At 37.4% G+C, this 18700-nt stretch overlaps 1 protein-coding gene across 1 annotated transcript in view; it reads left to right on the forward strand.

Annotated features, from left to right (window-relative positions):
- LOC150077446 (serine/threonine-protein kinase BRSK2-like) overlaps nucleotides 1–18700 on the forward strand; it is a 614186-nt gene that overhangs the window by 511305 nt on the left and 84181 nt on the right. The window contains exons 14-15 of the mRNA XM_090386750.1: nucleotides 1760–1983; nucleotides 15309–15357. Coding sequence (XP_090242876.1) covers nucleotides 1760–1983; nucleotides 15309–15357 — 273 coding nt within the window. The remainder of the gene's footprint in view (nucleotides 1–1759; nucleotides 1984–15308; nucleotides 15358–18700) is intronic.

The raw sequence follows: 18700 nt of genomic DNA on the forward strand, positions 1-18700 counted from the left end.
ATCAGAAGAATGTCCTCCTTTATTAATGAAAGGAGGATCATTTTCACAGCTAAAATGCTAATAGGATAAATCTCCCAATCATAATTTGGGACTCGTGCTCCTGGAGGATCCCATAACCTCGTCTCAAATCCACTCCGATACTCGTCAGGCATACTAACAGGCTTGCTCTTGCGGACATATTCCTTCCCAACCAAATGATTAACACGCTCAGCAAAGGATGGATGCACAAATTAGTGAAGATAAAAAAGTACAGATAGAGCATTGTCCTTACCATAGAGACCTCTACGCCATAATCAACGTTACTGCTGCCAATGTACATGTTTGCATTTAATCTTATTTTCTCATTTACATAATGTTTTTTGTTGCTCATATTTTATGTACGTATCGTCACACTGCTTATTCTCCTACTAATTGTATTGTCACTTTTAGTGCCTCACTCAAATTATTAACCCCTGGAATTCCTTTGCCGTGAAGGAATGTGTATGGTTTCTCTTTCCATAATAAAAATTATATTTATTTATTTATAAGTTAACTGTATTACTTTTCAATTCAGTTAATCATAGAAAAGAAAAGGGAAAAAATGAATTTCATTTGAATAAAAAAGGAGAATTTGCTTGAAATGTAGCATACTGAGTACATTACCTAACTTGTAATGGAAGTATGTTACCGACGTTCAGACATTACCTAATAAAAAAAAAAAGTCCCATCGATATCACATTTTCAGCGTATGTTTCGTTGGTCCGTTGCAAGAACAATCACATCCTTCATCCGACCACAGAAATTTATTCATATAAATGAAAGTATATTTTCCGTATTACTCTAGAACGAAATGTCGGATCAAACTATGTTTTGTTGGTTCTTGGGAAAATTTCTGGTCTAGTTACGATTTCACAAGTCTCGTTCAATACCTCCCTAAAAATTGCGTAAATGAAGTATGTTTTCGCATTAATCGAAAAGAAAAATGCGGATTGCAAATTTTCAACATGTATTCTGTTGGCGTCTGGGATGGTTCTAAGTTCAATTCCGATTTCATAATATTCCTTCCCAGTTTCCCTACAGAAATAGTACTATAAATTTAGAACAGGAGGTATGATCCATTTCAAAATTTCAATACTACTTAGAATATTTTAGGAATATTTGTAAAAAAATTTCATGTCGATGAGTTGACTTATTTTGTTATAAATCATGAGCTATTTGCTAATGCGCCTGAAATGTAACGCACTGCGTACATAAACTACTGTAACTTGTTTTTCATACATATCACAGAGGCTATCCGTATATTGTAGCTGAAGCGCTGGATAACAAGCTTGTTGCGGCAAAGTGAAAACAATTACTTTTATACATTATTAATTAATCTTTAATAAGACAATTATTCACTTTTTAATTTTATTCATCGCAGATAAATAAATAAAAATCAATTAATTTAAGAAATAAAAATTAACTCACCTGAAATGCAACGCACTGCTTACGTTAACTAACGTGTTCTTTGTATTCTGCGTCAAACGAACCCAGAAGGCACAATTTACATGCACGGTATAAAAATAAACCTTAGCTGATTTTCTGTTTTTTTTTCTAAACAATCCAAACCAATCTAACTTTAAAAGATGCCATTTTATGTATACAGCATACAAGTAGTTCAAAACAGTGCACAGAGAACTAAAACTGCATGTAATCCACACAGTGGACTCTCTTGTAAACATGTGCTTCATAAAAATATTCTCAGTGTGAAAGCTTAATTATATTTTCACTTATTTTTCAGACGTACTAGACGTAGCAGTATGTCAAGCAGTCTGCACGCAGGAAGTCCCGCTATTTCTCCCCTTACCTCTCCTAAACCAACGCCTCGTGGTACTCCTGAGGAGAGTCCACTAAACACACCTCCCGGGTCTCCTAGTATGAATCAACCATACTGGAAGTCTCGGCTAAACACAATAAAGAGTAGTTTCTTAGGAAGTCCACGGTTTCACAGGAGAAAAATGCAAAGTAAGTATCAGTTATGTTCAATTAAAATTATTTTTAATTTTAAATTGACCAGAGTAAACTTTTCTTTGAATTAATAACAAATTCTAAACGTCAAGAAGCAATTACTTTGTTATCCATCACTGCACGATATGTTTGTAGCGGTTAGCTATTTGGGGATTTTTCGGCACAACCTCAACTTCGGCCATAACTGCGCCACTGAAGGTCAATAAAAATTCTCTTTTCTATTCAGACAGGTTTTAATTATTCTTAAAAATATAAAGAACATCAATTAATTGCATTAAGTTATCATATGGAAATTATCTGAATAAAAATTTGCTCTAGCACAAGGATAGGTAGCACTGTATGATCAATAAACCCCTTTCATTTGTCCCGCAGTGACCTGTCAAAAAAAAAAAATTATGTTAAACCTTTCTTATTCCACAACAAAATCTGAACACTGATTTATTTGGTTTCTAAGAGACTATTATTTCCTTGAAATTGGGAGTGGAACCATATTCTTCCATGCAATCCACTCGATAAACGATCTTTAAAATTCGGGTATAACTATAAATATGAGAAACTGTTTTTAAAATGAAATAATTAAAACAAAAAATAAAACTCGGACTGTAATTTCTAAATTAATTTGCAAATAGCCATGACAGTACAGATTTGTTAAAATTAAAGTAACCTTATGTAGAGGGCTCTGGAGCGAGTTCTAAGGCTCATACTGAAAAGAAATTTGGACAACCGGTACAATAAAGAATGCGCTCGCCATTTACTGGAAAAAAAAGAAAATAGTTACAAAATTTGTCACTGTATGGCGCGTAACTATCTTAGTTACGATTATGCACATAACGTAAGTTATTTGCATAATCGTAAGTTATTGCCACAGCGCCACTACTCAGCTCTATTGTACTGCATAAAAGCAAAGCAGTCTCTTCAAAATCATACAGTAGATGTTTGCCTGCACTACAGCGGATGCACATGCTATAGCAGCTAAAGCATGGTGATGCAGATATTCGTTTAACATACGTACTTCAGTTTCTGGCGCGAATGACAGTGGATATCACTTGGCCATGGAACATCATTTGGAGTGATGAAGCCCACTTCTGCTTAAATGGACAAGGAATACCCACAACTGTCGCATTTGGGCAACAGAAAACCTCGAGTTATCCAAGAGGTCCCGTTGCATTCTCCAAAAGTGACAGTGTGGTGTCGATTTATTGGGCCATATTCATGATTGGGCCATATTTTTTTGAACAGGTAACACCGACTGGACCCCGCACATGTTCCGTCACTGGACAGCGACATTATGAAATGTTGGCAAATTTCGCAATACTAGAGCTGTAATAAATTTTCTGTTTATACTCCGGGACGACCAAACGGTCAGAGGAGTTCACAAGATAGAATACAAGAAACAGCACCGTATTCAGCAGTCACGGGCTTGAACCCCGGTCACTCAAAGCACGTGTACGTATGCACCCGCGCGCCTGACCACTAGGCTACGGCGGCCTAACGTGGGTACCTTTAGGATACCATATTCATGCAAGATAGTGTGCCACCCCACATCCACCGTTGTGTCCAAAGATTGCTAAGGCAACACTTTACAGACGAACGGGTCATCAGCCGTTGTTTCCAGACATCTTGGCCACCCCGATCATCGGACCTCACCCCATGCGACTTGTGGTTGTGGGATTTTTTGAAGAACCAAGTGTATCGGGAAGGATGTCAAACTCTGGTAGGACAGCATTAGACGTCGTGTGCTGGCTATTCTAGTTGACATGTTACATTCTTTTGTAGAAAATGCTGTTCTTTGAATGGAAACTGTTGTTGACCAAAATGGAAGTCACATTGAACAATTGTAGTGCTGTTCAAGTGATTTGTATTGCCACAGCCCATGTAGTGACAAATTTTAACTATTTTTTTTTTCCAATACATGGCGAGCGCATTCTTTATTGTACCTGTTTTCCAAATTTCTCTTCAGTACGAGCCTTAGAATTTGCTCCAGAGCCCTCTACATAGAGATACTTTAATTTTAACAACCCTGTACAATGCGTCCCAAAATAAACCATGCAATGGATTTCAAAATTAAAAAAAAAAAAAGTATGCAGTTTAAAAACCATTTATAGCAAAAATCAAGTTTGTAACATATAGTGAAAATGATACCTGTGCAGGAAACAAATGCGTGTTAATGAACACATGCTGAAAATCAAATATAGAATCACGTTATTAAGCAGATTCTGTGCCAAGAATTACAGAAATTCTGCACTGTTGCTTTTGGGATACATTATATACACACTGGCCAAAAAACTACGGTATCGAATAAGGCAGCCTTTGTTTCGAACAATAGAAAGTGTGTGGGGAGCCATGGATTTTATAAGGTGTTTTAGTGCGTTTTGGTCTAACTGTAACCAGCAAAATATCGTGCAGCTGCGACAAAATTCGAGGAGGACTTCGTTTCCGAATAGTTTTCTTTCTATTCCACATATTCTCAACAGGATTGAGATCAGGCGAATGTAGAGCGCCAGCGAAGATGGTGGAAATCCGTGTAGTGTTCTCCAAATCAGTGCATGATGCGCTGTTACACAGTCATCCATAAAGTGGCCACCTAAGTGGCACTTTATGGATGACCACCACTAAGTGGTGGTGGCCACTTAAGGATAAAAATATAACACTGTAGGGTGCAGTAGATCTGATACAAAATTCAGGTACTCCCTGGATGACATTCGGCCTTCCAACGCTATCAACGGACCCAATCCATGCTATGATACCACCCCCAAATGCCTGGGTTGTCTTAAAAAGGCAAGCAAGGTCCATCGCTTCGTCAGGTTGTCGCCACAGTCTCTGTCAGAAAACCAAATACTGTACCGTCAGGGAAAAACAGAGCGTATCGCGATTCGTCTAACCACATGACTTTCTTCCATTGTTCCACTGTCCAATCACGACAAGCGGATTTTTCTGTTTTTCTCTGAAACAAGTGGCTTCCCTATACGCAGGCGACTGCCAATACACAATTTCTTCAATTCCTTGCGCAAGGCAAGGGTTGAAGTAGAGCAGTTCTGGGCTTGATTGAATTCAGGTGTTATTTTCTGTGCATTGGTTGTCCTATTTTTTCGTACAGTCCTCCTTAGAGTACGAAGGCTTCCCTCTTGAGATATTGTTTTTTTTATGCCACTTAATAAGCCTTTCGGACGTGGAAGAACCGTTTGCTTTCCAGTCATTAGAAATCTTTGACATGGATGCTTTTGAGAAACCAGTTGTCTTTCGTTTCTTTAATTGTGGCTCTGCACTCACGGGCAAAACCTTTTTCAATGCCTGAGAGATCACGCGTTTTTGCCAATCTGGCTTCAGATTACTGCAGACGAACAGCCTCTGCAGTATTTATACTTAACGAAGCAACACGTCATTACACCACGTCAGTTTTCTTTGCATCTATTTGCATTTATTCTTTCTGTGACTGTCTTGATACAAAGACAGTCAAAGAATACAAAGTATTCTTCTGCAGTGTTCGTACTTTTTTGGCCAGAGTGTGTGTGTGTATTTCGCCAAAAAAAAAAAACAGCTATTTTTTCCCCCAAAAAAATGGAAAAAATGAAAAACAAATACTAATTCGATATTTTAATTTATATTTTTAAATAATAATTTCAAATATCATTAGTTATATTTGTTATTCTTCTGCAGTGTGTTACAATCTGGGAGTGTTAGGAAGGCAATCCAGCATTCGTATTTGTCTTTAAGAATCCATGTAAATAAGCATGATATTTCTCTCTTCCAGTTAACTTCGTAATTTAGCGCGAACTGCCCTTACAACTTACAACTACAGTATAGGACTGATCACACAGAGCTTTTGTGAGAGGGTGACCAGTATGACGTCACTTTAGAACAGGTGAGAGCGAAGACAGAGAGAGAGAGAGAGAGAGAGAGATGAAAAATACCCAATATGAGAAAAGCTGTAAAAATGCATACTTCATTAATATCTATGGTTAACCTCTTCCATAAACTTACTGAGGAGCACAAACAAGATTTAGTTTCACGCAACCAATCTTTTTACCACCATTATAGTCATACAGCACTTCAGCTGCAAAAACATAACGGCAGTAAAAAAAGAAACTTAGCAATCCTTGTTATAACATGCGAGAAATTGAATTTCTCCACAGTACCTTATTAAAATCAAAATGTCTTATGTAAACCGATAAATATTTCATATACATTATTATAATTATTCCTTAAGAAGAATGGTTATTTTTATCCTCCAATGCTAAAGTATTTTTCTCTAAGGCACATTGATTGATATGCTTTCTGATACTGTACTCGCCATTCATTTAAACTTGAAATTACGTACATGACAACATTTGCTGTGACTTTTGTCATTTCTTTACATTTAACAAATTAAAATGTTATTTGCATTTGTAACCACCAGCCTTACCTTTCAGTCATTAAGAATGTTTACAGGTGTAAATAAGCTCAGTTGTTAGTGTTTAATATTCACTTTCGCTTCTCCAAAACTGTTCAACCAAAAATGTTCAACTTTGGGTGAGCAGTTTTGAAGAAAGGTAGTAGAAAAAGTGGAGGTATACCTCTCTATATTCCAAAAATTTTCATATCCAGCATCAATCCCCAAGGTGAGGGTTTTTTTTTAAAAAGTTTACTATAATAGTTTTATAATTATATCGTCGCATTTCCGTATTCATCTTTTTATTAGATACCCGTTAACTAAATCAAATATTAAATTTATGTAAAATTCTAATAAAATATTTTATATGAAATATACTACAAAATAAGCTATTCAATAAATCTCTATACTAAATAAGCAACAGTTAATAAGAGAGCCGTAGCCAGCTGAATTTATGAGCTGCAGTATGAGAAACATCACATACGAGGGTGATTCAGAATTGTATGTCAAATTCGACAGTGAATTTTTCTGACAACAAAAGGAATTTAAAAGGGTCTCAGGATTTTTTTAGAAAACAGCACAGTTTTTAAAACAAGTTAAAGTTTCGTGAGATAACTTCCGGTATCAGCGAATTAGGGGATTAGAGGGGAACAGGTATCCTGTGTGTTATCAGACACTCAGTCTAAAACACTGATGGATCCAATATCTTTCTATTACAGAAGATTTAGGAGAAGTCCGGTTAGCCTGCCTCCATAAAATCCACTCATGCACACCTTCTCGATGGAAAGCCCTGTTACGTCACTTAGGTGGCAACGAACGTGTACAGTGGTTCTCTTCAAGACGCCTGGTCAGCGTAAAGAGGAAAAGACCAAACCCTCCAGCATATGACATCACGACAAAACAAATGGCCCTCAGTCCCCAGCGGTTTTCACTCCCCCTCTTACGGCAGCGAGAGGATCAGAGTGGAAGCAGAGGGGGCTAAGAATCTCTGGGTACGACCAGGCTGCTATGCACGGAAACTGAACTTGGCCTGTTACAACGTAAGATCACTCATCGGTGAAGACAGGATATTAGAGCTGGAAAAGGAATTAGAAAATGTGAATTGGAATATCATCGGTTTGGCTGAAACAAGAAGAAGAAATGAATCACTTATAAGCTTATCAAGTGGAAATCTGCTGTACACCAATGGAAACAGTGAAAGGAGTGAAGGTGGAGTTGGGTTTCTGGTCCATAAAGATTTAAAAAACAACATTTTTGAATTCACAAGTACATCACCAAGGGTGTCAAGACTAATACTCAAGATTTCTACGAGGTACAAGCTAAAGGTTATAATGATTTATGCACCAACATCGAGCCATGATGATGAAGAGGTTGAAGAAATGTACACCGAAATTGAGAGCCTTCTAGATGAGCAGAAAACCCACTACACTATTATTATGGGGGACTTCAATGCTAAGATTCGAAAAAGACAAAACAGTGCAGAAAGGGGAACTATAGGAAATTTTGGAATTGGTGAAAGAAATGAAAGAGGCGAAAGACTTGTGGAATTTGCAGAATCTCAAGGATTGTCAAGTAATGAACACTTTTTTCAAGAAAAAGTGAACAGAAACTGGACATGGAAGATTCCAAACGGATTAACAACTAATGAAATCGACTTCATCCTCACTAACAGAAGATATATTGTGAATGTTGTTACCGTTCTAAATAAGGTAAATACAAAAATAAATAAATTTTCTGTTTATACTCCGGGACGACCAAATGATCAGAGGAGTTCACAAGATAGACAGAATACAAGAAACAGCATCGTATTCAGCAGTCACGGGCTTGAACCCCGGTCACTCAAGGCACGTGTACTTATGCACCCGCGCGCCTGACCACTAGGCTACGACGGCCATGTTGTAAGGGATCACAGAATGGTAAGATGTACACTTGATATAGATGTAGGAAAGGAAAGGAAAAAACTGACTCGAGTAAATAATACAAAGGTCTTTGAGATAACAGAAGAGGAGAAAAAGCAGTATGTACTGGAACTTAAGAACAAGTTTGAGCTTCTGCAGACTGCTCAGGACCAAGATATCGAAGAGGAATATTACAACTTTCTGAAAGTGATAAAGCCCAAGAAATCTATAGGGAAAAAGAAATCCAAGGAAGAAAAAATTAGTCAAGAAACACTTGTTATGATGAACCGAAGGCGAAAAATGAAGAGCAAGAAAAACACTGGCCAGGAGAAAATTGAGTATACTGAGTTATGCAAAGCCATTAGAAAGAGACTCAGAGAGGACATAAGAATATTTAACACAAGAAAAGTAGAACAAGCATTAAGGGAAAACAAAGGATTTAAATCAGCAGCCATGAGCAGTAATACAGAAAGACAAATGATACTGAAACTGAAGAATAGCGATGGTGTACTTATAAACAGCAGAGAAGGCATAATTCAAATAGCAGAAGACTACTATAAAGAATTATACAAGGAGCGAGGGTATGATGCCAGCAGTGGGGAAGATGGATTGCAAATTAGCAACACATACGACATACCCGATATTCTTCCTGATGAGGTAGAACATGCATTGAAGAAAATTAAGAATCAGAAAGCCCCGGGGGAAGATGAAGTTACTGTAGAGTTGTTAAAATTGGGTTGTTGTTGTTGTTATTTGGTTTTTAGGAGCATTAGCAACTAAGGCCATATTGCTCCGGGGATATGTGGTAGTCATTCGCTGACCTTTCCGCATCCTCCGTATTTGGTGGTCACGGTCGTTAAAATTGGGAGGAAGAGACATAACACAAAAACTGGCAAGGCTCTTCACAAAGTGCATTAGAAAAGGTGTGACGCCTAAGCAGTGGAATAATGCAATCATAGTTTTGCTGCATAAGGAAAATCAGAAATTGGAAATTATAGACCATAACAATTAGCTTGTTATCCCACATCTACAAGTTGTTCACAAGGGTCATTACTAACAGATTAGAAAGAATACTTGATGAGAATCAACCAAAAGAGCAAGCTAGCTTTAGAACAAGATTCTCAACTATGGATCACCTTCATATAATATCACAGCTAATGGAGAAAACAAATGAATATAAAACACCATTATGCCTGGAATTTGTGGATTATGAAAAGGCATTTGACTCCATACAACATAAGGCAATGTTTCGGGCACTGGAAAGACAAGGCATAGATACCCCACATATTATGATTTTGAAGAAAATATATGAGAGTGCTACCTCCTTTATTAGACTAGACAAAGACAGTAGTAAATTTAAAATCGAGAAAGGAATTCGACAAGGAGACACAATATCTCCGAAGCTGTTTACTGCTGCCCTTGAGGAAGCTTTCAGAAAATTAGACTGGTCGCAGAAAGGAGTCAATGTGAACGGAGAGTACCTAAACCATTTACAGCTGACATTGTGGTCATAAGCCACGATCCCAAAGAATTAGAGGAAAATCTTAATCAGTTATGCACAGTTATAAGGATTTTGGACTAAAGATGAATATGGCTAAAACAAAAGTAAGGATGAACAAGTATGCCACAGAAAGGGAAAAAATGATTGAAGGAGCAGTAATTGAAAAGGTGGCGTCATATACTTATCTAGGACAAGTTATTAGCTGTAATAATGATAAATGGCTGGAAGTCGAGAGAAGAATAAATTTTGGATGGATAGCATTCAGGAAATATAGTCACATACTGAAGAGCAATATCCCAGTTTGTCTGAAACGTAAAATAATGAACCAATGTATACTCCCCACCATGACTTATGGAAGTGAAACTTGGGCACTCACCAAAAGAATAGAAGAGAAGCTGAGAACTACACAGCGAAGAATGGAACGAATTATACTGGGAATCAGACTGTTAGATAAGAAGAGAAACACATGGATTAAGCAGCAAACTCAAGTAAAGGACATTCTTATCAAAACTAAAGAACTAAAATGGTCTTGGGCAGGACACATAACTCGAAGACATGATGACAGATGGACTAAGAAATAACTAAGACTAAGAATGGTACCCAAGAGGAGCTAGAAGAAAACCTGGAAGACAAAGGCGGAGATGGATAGATGAAATTCATGAGTTTGTGGGGAGTAAATGGATGACCAGTGCTCAAAACAGAAGGAACTGGAAAGTTGCTGGAGAGGCCTTCATCCTGTAGTGGATTGAAAATGGCTGATAATGATGATGATCAGCAAATTGATGCAAAACGACATGATTACACTGTAATATAGTAAATAACATAAAATAGACTAATGGCAATCGAGAGAAATCCATAAAATAAAATTTATTGAAAAAACAACATGACTTTCCTGTTTGATTTACCAAGTACTGCTTTCCGAATTTAATCTATAGGACGATGGTGAAAATCTCAAGTATTCGCAAAGGGTTATGGAAATTAGGAAAAAATGTGCTATTTGAGGTGCTGCGTTAATTCATCCCGTTTGAAAAAAAAAAAAGAAAAAAAAAAGATAACGTTCACACTGTTTGGCTTAAAACAAGAGCCAAATATTTAAACCTTAATTCCAACTTCTTTTTCCCCCATAAGTACATTTTTTTAAAAAATTATGTTAAAGCAAAATTATGGAGTTCTCATTTGCTGAGCTAGCTGTTAAATATCTAGTATTGGGCGAATGAATAGAAAATTGTACTGCGGCTCTAATGCATTATGCACAAAAGTATCCAAATACCGGTAAATCTTATAGACATGCAATTTTTTTCAGTCGATCAAGCTCTACAGAATTTGGACTCCGTTAACTGCGATCCAAGTCAAGTTATACGAACAATGAAAGCCCATGTGAGAATATCAATCTTTTGCGTGGAGGGCTTTAAGGGAACAAGACATGTTCCTGTAAAGCACATCATATTCAGTTCATGCACTGTTGCCTAGCCTGTTGTTGTTGTTGTTATGGGGGTTTGATGGCGCATAAGCTACTTTGGGTAAAATGCACCTAGCCTGTCTGACTCGAAGTGCCTACTGTACGTAGCTATTACAGAAAGGTATGTAAAATCGTTTATTCCTAAGATTCTGAGGGGAAAAGGAGGCCTGTAGACATGAAATTCAGCACAACTAATACAGTATATGACTTGTGATACACAGATTGTGTCTCAACACGCAAACCATGCGTATCAGATGCTGCCTTAGTGTCAATGTCTGGGTGGAAATAACAGAGAAGGTGCTTTATCGGTCCGCACACGTTATCAGATCATTTAGTACAATGAATACTTGCTCGCCCGAGTTTTAGATGTGCTTTTGGAAGACGGTTCCTTGGATACACGCCAATGCAAGTGGTTCACATATGATGGTGCATGAAAAATGTCCCTGCTGGGTGAAATGTGCGAGATGCACATTTCACCCAACAGGGACATTTTTCTTGAACAACCATTACTCAGAACGTTGGAAGGATCGTGGTCACACCGCTCCGATAAAAGTGGTTAGCCCAGTCACCGTCTCTGAATCCTGCTAATTTTTATCAATGGAGTCATATCAAAAGCAAAGAATACGTGACTGAAGTTAACGCTCATCAGGAACTTCAATAGTGTGTTCAAGATGCTGTTAGGAATACACCACACATTCTGGAGTGCACGGCGTGTAAATGCATGCACTGCTGAAGAAAATGACGGTCACATTAAACATTCATTGTAAATAGCAATAATAATAGCATTATCACACATTGTGCGATATACCGTTCAGGAAGCTCAGGCGACCCTGACGGAGACCTGCCAGAGAATAATGGGCAGCCTGGTTACCTCCTAGTGGTGTGTGCGGGCAACGTGGGGTCCCATCTGGGGTCCTGCGGCCAAATGCCAGGACACACAACAGAACCCAACACAATACTACACATTCAACACACTACACTTTTTCTGGCATTTACAGTGTTCTGTATTTCTTCACAGTGTACATATGGCGCAGATGTGGGAAACCACAGGTGGAGCCCAACCCTAACACTATGCACACTATGTGCGATATACCTCACCCAACTTGTACAAGTGTATTCAAACATACCTGGATAACCGGAAGATCACAATTTCCACTCCATACAGAAGCCTCACATGCTCTGTCCACAGGGGATGTCCTCAGGGGTCAGTTCTGGGCCCATTTCTCTGGAGCATTGTTCTTGATGGGCTCCTTGCTCTTGACCTGGGCCCAGTTACCACCCAGGCATTCGCCGACGACCTCACCATATCTGTCGCTGCAAACTCAGGAGCATCCTTTGAAGCCATCGCAAATCATGCCATTCAGATATTGCAGGATTGGGCCGAACTCCATAAGCTACGTATCTCCCCACAGAAAACGCAGTCAATCCTCCTTAAGGTATCCCTGAAGACAATAAGACCTCCACAGATTAAAATCCAAGGAATTACCATCAAACTGGTCACAGAACTTAAACACCTGGGCATTGTCTTGGACTCCAAGCTTACTTTTTTCCCACATCTTTCTCATCTCCATACCAAGGTCAGGAATTATACAGCCCTCATTGTTCGGATCAGCCGGTCAGACTGGGGGTTAAACCGCCGCACGCTTAAGTTGCTCTACAAATCTATCTTTCTACCAATCAATACATATGGCTCCGGGGTCTGGTTTCAATGAGCTACATTGATCCGCAACCAGCGCAAGCTAGAAACTATCCAGCGACGTATCCTACTAACTATCACCAGGGCCTGCTGCACAATCAGTTCTGCCGCCCTCCAGGTCCTTGCGGGTGTCCCTCCGCTCGATCTCGAGGTCATCCGTTGAGGACTGTATTACTGCCTGTCCAGGAGTTCAACTTGATTATACCCCCTGGACCCCAGGGGTTCAACCTAGGGGTCCAGGGGTATAATCAAAAATGGAATCAACTTCCATTCTTGATTATACCATCAACACCCTCAATGAGAGCAAGACAGAGAAGAGGCTAATTGCAGCCAAGCTTCTACAGACATGGCAGGCCAGATGTACAGAGACTGAAAAGGGTCTAATTACAAAAAAATTTATTCCCGACATTTCACTTGTTTTCCCCAAAGCTCCACCGTGGTTCTAACCAGAGGTCTTTACGCAACTTATCTAATAACTGAGCATGGTTCGATCATTCAAAAAAAAATTTTTTTTTTTCTGTTTATACTCCAGCACGACAACCAAGTCAATAGAGTTTACAATAAGTCATCAATACAAATATTTATCGTATTTAGTAGTCACAGCTTAAACCCCGGTCCACTCAAGGAACGCGTGCTATGCACTCTCGCTCCTGACTACTTGGCTACGTCAGGCCTAATGACTTCTATGGGTATAATAGATAATCCCTATTGCTCTTGTGGAGAAATCGAGGTCCTTTTTTTTATGAGGACCTTCGCAGCATCTTTTACACTAGGATCCAAGACATACACGACATGAACACTTGCTCATTACAGAAGAACGGTACTATCATGCGTTCACCAAATTTGCCCAAGATCTGTTCTCAAGTCGGAAGACCCTACCGCCTACTCATACTGGGAACCATGATGATGCCCAGACTTCAGCCAGCAGAATACCATATGGTTCAAAGGCTGTACACTGCCGAATATATCTGCTAACCCTTATCGGGGTAGGATTTGCTAACCCTGTCTCTGGACAAAGTAGGATTGAACACTTAGCCCCCCTTGCTATGTGACTTTCTTCATTTTCCTGAGACTTGTGGCGCATTATAGCCTTAGTTGCTAATGCGCCAATAAAAACCAAACCAAACCAAACCTGAGACTTGTTCCCTTCCCCTTTCCTCCACCTGGCGGACCTTGCTCCAGTGAACTTGGGCGGCTGCCTTCTCTACATCTGCTACACTTGCTCCCAGATTTACTCCCTTCTTGCACTATACCCCTGCTCTACTATAAATAAAATATATATTATTTTATTATTTTTTATTATTTTATTTATTTTTTATTTTTTTATTATTTTATTTATTTTTTATTATTTTATTTATTTTTTATTTTTTTATTATTTTATTTATTTTTTATTTTTCCCATTATTATTTTTTGTTTATTTATTTTTTTATTAAACTTTTATTTTTTTATTAAACTTTTATTTTTTTCTATTATTATTTATTTTTTTTATTAACTTTTATTTATTTATTATTTTATTATTATTTTTTTTTTTTTACTTGGTCTCCGCTCAGGCAACCCTGACAGAAACTAGCCAGAGAAAAATGGGCAGCCTGGTTACCTCCTAGTGGTGTGTGCGGGCAACGTGGGGTTCCACTGGGGGGGAGGGCCGCGGGCAAATGCCAGGACACACAACAGAACCCAACATAAAACTATACATTCAACAAACAACACCTTTCTGGCATTTACAGGAGTACTGTATATCTTCACAGCGTACAGAAGGCGCAGATGTGGGAAACCACAGGTGGCGCCTGATCGTAACACTATGCGCGATCTTCCTGGGCGGTGATGGGGGAAACCCCTGGTGCCATTTGACACTAACCTGTGCGATCTTCCTACAGGCTAAATATGATAATCGGTACCCAGCAAATCAAAACGAGTTCGTTTTTTTTTAATAAATTTCGTTTTCTGAATTTAAGTGGATTTCATACTACTTTCTGTATTCCAGTGTAATCATATCGTTTTACATTGATTTCTCTGATATCGGAAATCATTTCACGAAACTTTAACATAGGTTTTTTTTTAAAAACCACACGATTTTCTAAAAAAAGACTAAGAACATTTTCACCTAAGAACTGTTTTACTGGAACCCACTGTAGAATTCATGACATGAGATTCTAAATCACCCTGTATTTTGCATCCCAATTCCTAGCTCGTAAAACGCAAACAGGAAACAGAGCAAACAACCCTGTACCTTCTTATTCACTGCACAGCAGTCTTGCAACGACTTTGGTTGTGCAAGAGAAAATTTTTCCATATTTTTCTATATCATATATTGATCTTGCTATGTCGTCGATCTTATTTATGAATAGACTGTCCCTTATCTGCAGCAATATGATTATTATTTTTTTTTTTTTTCACAGCTCCGTCTGCTTCTGATGAGGTTAGCCTAACGCCAGATTCGTCACCAGAGTAAGAATTTCTAAAATTTGTTTCAATAATAGTATTAAAATCGCTAAATGATGCAAGGAAGGCATTTCTTCTATATCTGCTTTGAAAATAAGACAATAATAAAATAAAAATTTACAATCTTTCATACTTTACCCATCACCAAAAGTGATTATCCTCATCTGCTTTTAATTTTACCAAAGTCTTCACCTCGGTCACTTTGACAGTCAATTTATTCCAATGATCTATAACATCCTACCGAAAATAAACTTCATAAGATACAGCCTCCTGTTGCTCGCTAGGATTTTATATTTGTGTCTTCATCCTGGTTTTAGTATCTCCTATCAGTGAGAATATACTTCCCTCGTTCATTTCACTCAGGGCTCCTACTCACAAATTTTAAAAAAACTTAGATTGCAACTTAAATAAACCCAAAAAAAACCTAGTTTTCATCATATAGTATAGCAACACAAATAGGATAAAACTTACCATGCAAAAATATCTTTTATTTAATTGTAATCAGAATTTTCATCCCATTCAGTTCCCTCCACATTTATTTTTTGAAGTTCTTTCATTTTTTTCAAACGTTCTTCGTATCTTTTATGACAAGTTCCTTGTATGACTTCTTTTACCAATTCTGATTTAGGTTTCCATGTATAGCAATTTTGATTAGATCTATTTATCGCCTGTTTTGCTATTAGTCGATTTTTCACAGTTTCTGGTTTAAGGGAGTTTGTGGCTTTTGTTTTTATATGGTTTACTTGGGAGAAGATTCTTTCTACGCTTGCCGAAGAGTGAAGTAAAATAGTTAGACTGGTCATAAAGTTAGATAAAATCTCATATTTAGAATTATTAAAGCCATCTTTTACATTACGTAACAGATACCAAAACTCAGGGATGGTTTTGTAAGAGAAATCTAAATCTTGATTTAAACGAAATTATCTCCATTCATCATCTAGAAGATCTAGTTTGTCTTCAGAAACAAGGTGAGGGAACTGCATTGCTAAATGGAAAATTGAGGATGGCGAATTGGCACAATCATGTATCACTGCTGGGCCAAGAACATTGAGACTGGCGATAATTCCATCATCATTTAGAGGAAATCTTTTTCTGATTTCCATACAAAGTTCAACAAGAAATTTTAAACAATCATTTTTAAACCTGCTTTCACTGTCGCCAAGTGGTGTTGAATATAATAAGGCCATACAACGGCCTCCCAAATATATTTTATTCAGAGGCTTATGATTTATTGCATTGCTTGGATCAATTTCAACCAGCTTGCACGAAGTAATGACTTCTTCTTTTATGAAAAAACTAAGAATATTTTTATACTCAATTGAAACCATTGAATGAAGTAAGTGCAATCTGAAATGTTCAGATTGAAATTCAATATTCAGGCAGTTTATTTTCTCCAGTACATATCCTAAAAACAACAACATATGTTTAGTTCCTTTGGTGATCATAGTATTGTAAATATTCCCTGCACCATCGATTTTGTCAATTTTTGATTGAGACTAAAAATAAAGAACTAACGCATCCCACTGCTCAATAATAATTTTTATTACATTGCCATGGGATAACCAACGTGTTTGTGCTAATTTGGGGATTTTATGCTTAGCAGTATCTACAACATCTTGAATCATTTTGAACTCGTTTAATCTTTTACTACTACGCGAAAAATAACAAGAGATATCTTTTATAAATATTTCTAGATATGATGGTGGTACCTTGACTGAATGACTAGCACATAATGCAAAAGAATGGCAAACACATCCCATTATAAATACTGATGGTACATCCTTTTTTAGCAATGACTGGAACCCACTCTTAGTGGCACAATTATCACTTCTAAAGCCAACAAGATTACTTATTTGAATGTTTTTTTCTATGAAAAGATCTTTTGCAGCTTGATAAAGCCCTTCTGAAGTACCATTTTCGACACAAACAGTGTCAAGTAACACATCTACAACATCAAGTTTTTGAATATCAAAATATCTAACAACAACAGCTAGAACTTGCGATAAAGATAAATCTGTACTTTCATCTATTATCATTGAAAACTTGTTGTTTCTGCATATGTTACAAATGTATATTTTTTCATGATAGGCTATGCCATCTTGTATAAGATAAGAGACTTTAGTCGCCTTCATCTGAACTTGTTTTGCAATATTGCTATCATGAAATGCTTTCTTACATGCTTCTATAAGGTGATCACATTGCGCAAATGGAATATTATGCTCAGAAATGAGTGCAGCAATTGTTAACTCTGCCTTTGCTACTTCTTCATTCTCTGTAGGTTTACGTTTTGTGAAGAACGTGTCTAACGTTGAACTTGTCTTAGCAATATTTGCACTTTTTTTATGTTTAACTGTATTTTTATGCGCTAGTAACATCGATTTATTGGCATTCTTTAATTTTATTTCACAACAAATACAGTAAGATGCACCTTTTTCATTACTGTCTTCTTTCAACAAATCCTTTAATTCTGGATCTTCTAACCATTCATTTCTAAAATTTTGAGTATACCACCGTTTACTCATCTTTCTCTGTGGAGAACAAGTTTCAGACATTGTGGGCAATTTGTGGGTATGGCTAATTAGCAGTTATCTTATTTAAAATGTTCTATAAAATAAAAAATAAATCACTAATCCATTAACATAAAATAGAAATAGCCACTACAATTTAAATTTATTATATCGCTGTATGTAGTACACGCATAAATGTAAAAATCACACCAAATAATGCAATAATATCACGAAAGACTGTGCAGTAAAGACCGCCTTCCGCCTGCTCAATAGGCTGCGCATACATGTTAGTAACACGAACATGTATGAACATGTAAGCATAATTTCATAGTGTAGAACCCTGCGAAAACTTTGAAATCCTTTTACATTTGTAGTATTTTGTACAAGCATTTGAGATATTACAAATTATGATCAGTACTGTTAGAATATAAAATTAAGAAAATTGTAAACTGTTATTAAATGTATTAAATTTTATTGTATTTACAAGAAATAAAAATAAATTTTGACTTAAAATTAAAAATTACCAAAAAAAAACCCAGATAATGAGATATTTTTGTGAAAAAAACCTATCAACCCAGATGACAATCAAAAAACCCAGATCTAGGTGGAAAAACCCAGGAGTGGGAGCCCTGATTTCACTGATTCCTTTCAGGGCCTTATATGCCTCTGTTAGTTCCCCTCCCCCAAGCTCGCATCCCACCTTCTAAGGTGTTCTTCATATAGATACCGTTCACCCCTCACCACTCTTGATCGTCCTTTGAACTCTCTCTCTCTAGTAACTGTCATTTTTCAGGTGTGGCCTCCAGAACTGAATACAATATTCTAAATGCAGTCTCACGATC

Source organism: Mastigoproctus giganteus, chromosome 12 (assembly GCF_048544385.1).
Source record: "Mastigoproctus giganteus isolate SK-2022 chromosome 12, ASM4854438v1, whole genome shotgun sequence".
NCBI classification, from domain to species: Eukaryota; Metazoa; Arthropoda; class Arachnida; order Uropygi; family Thelyphonidae; genus Mastigoproctus; species Mastigoproctus giganteus.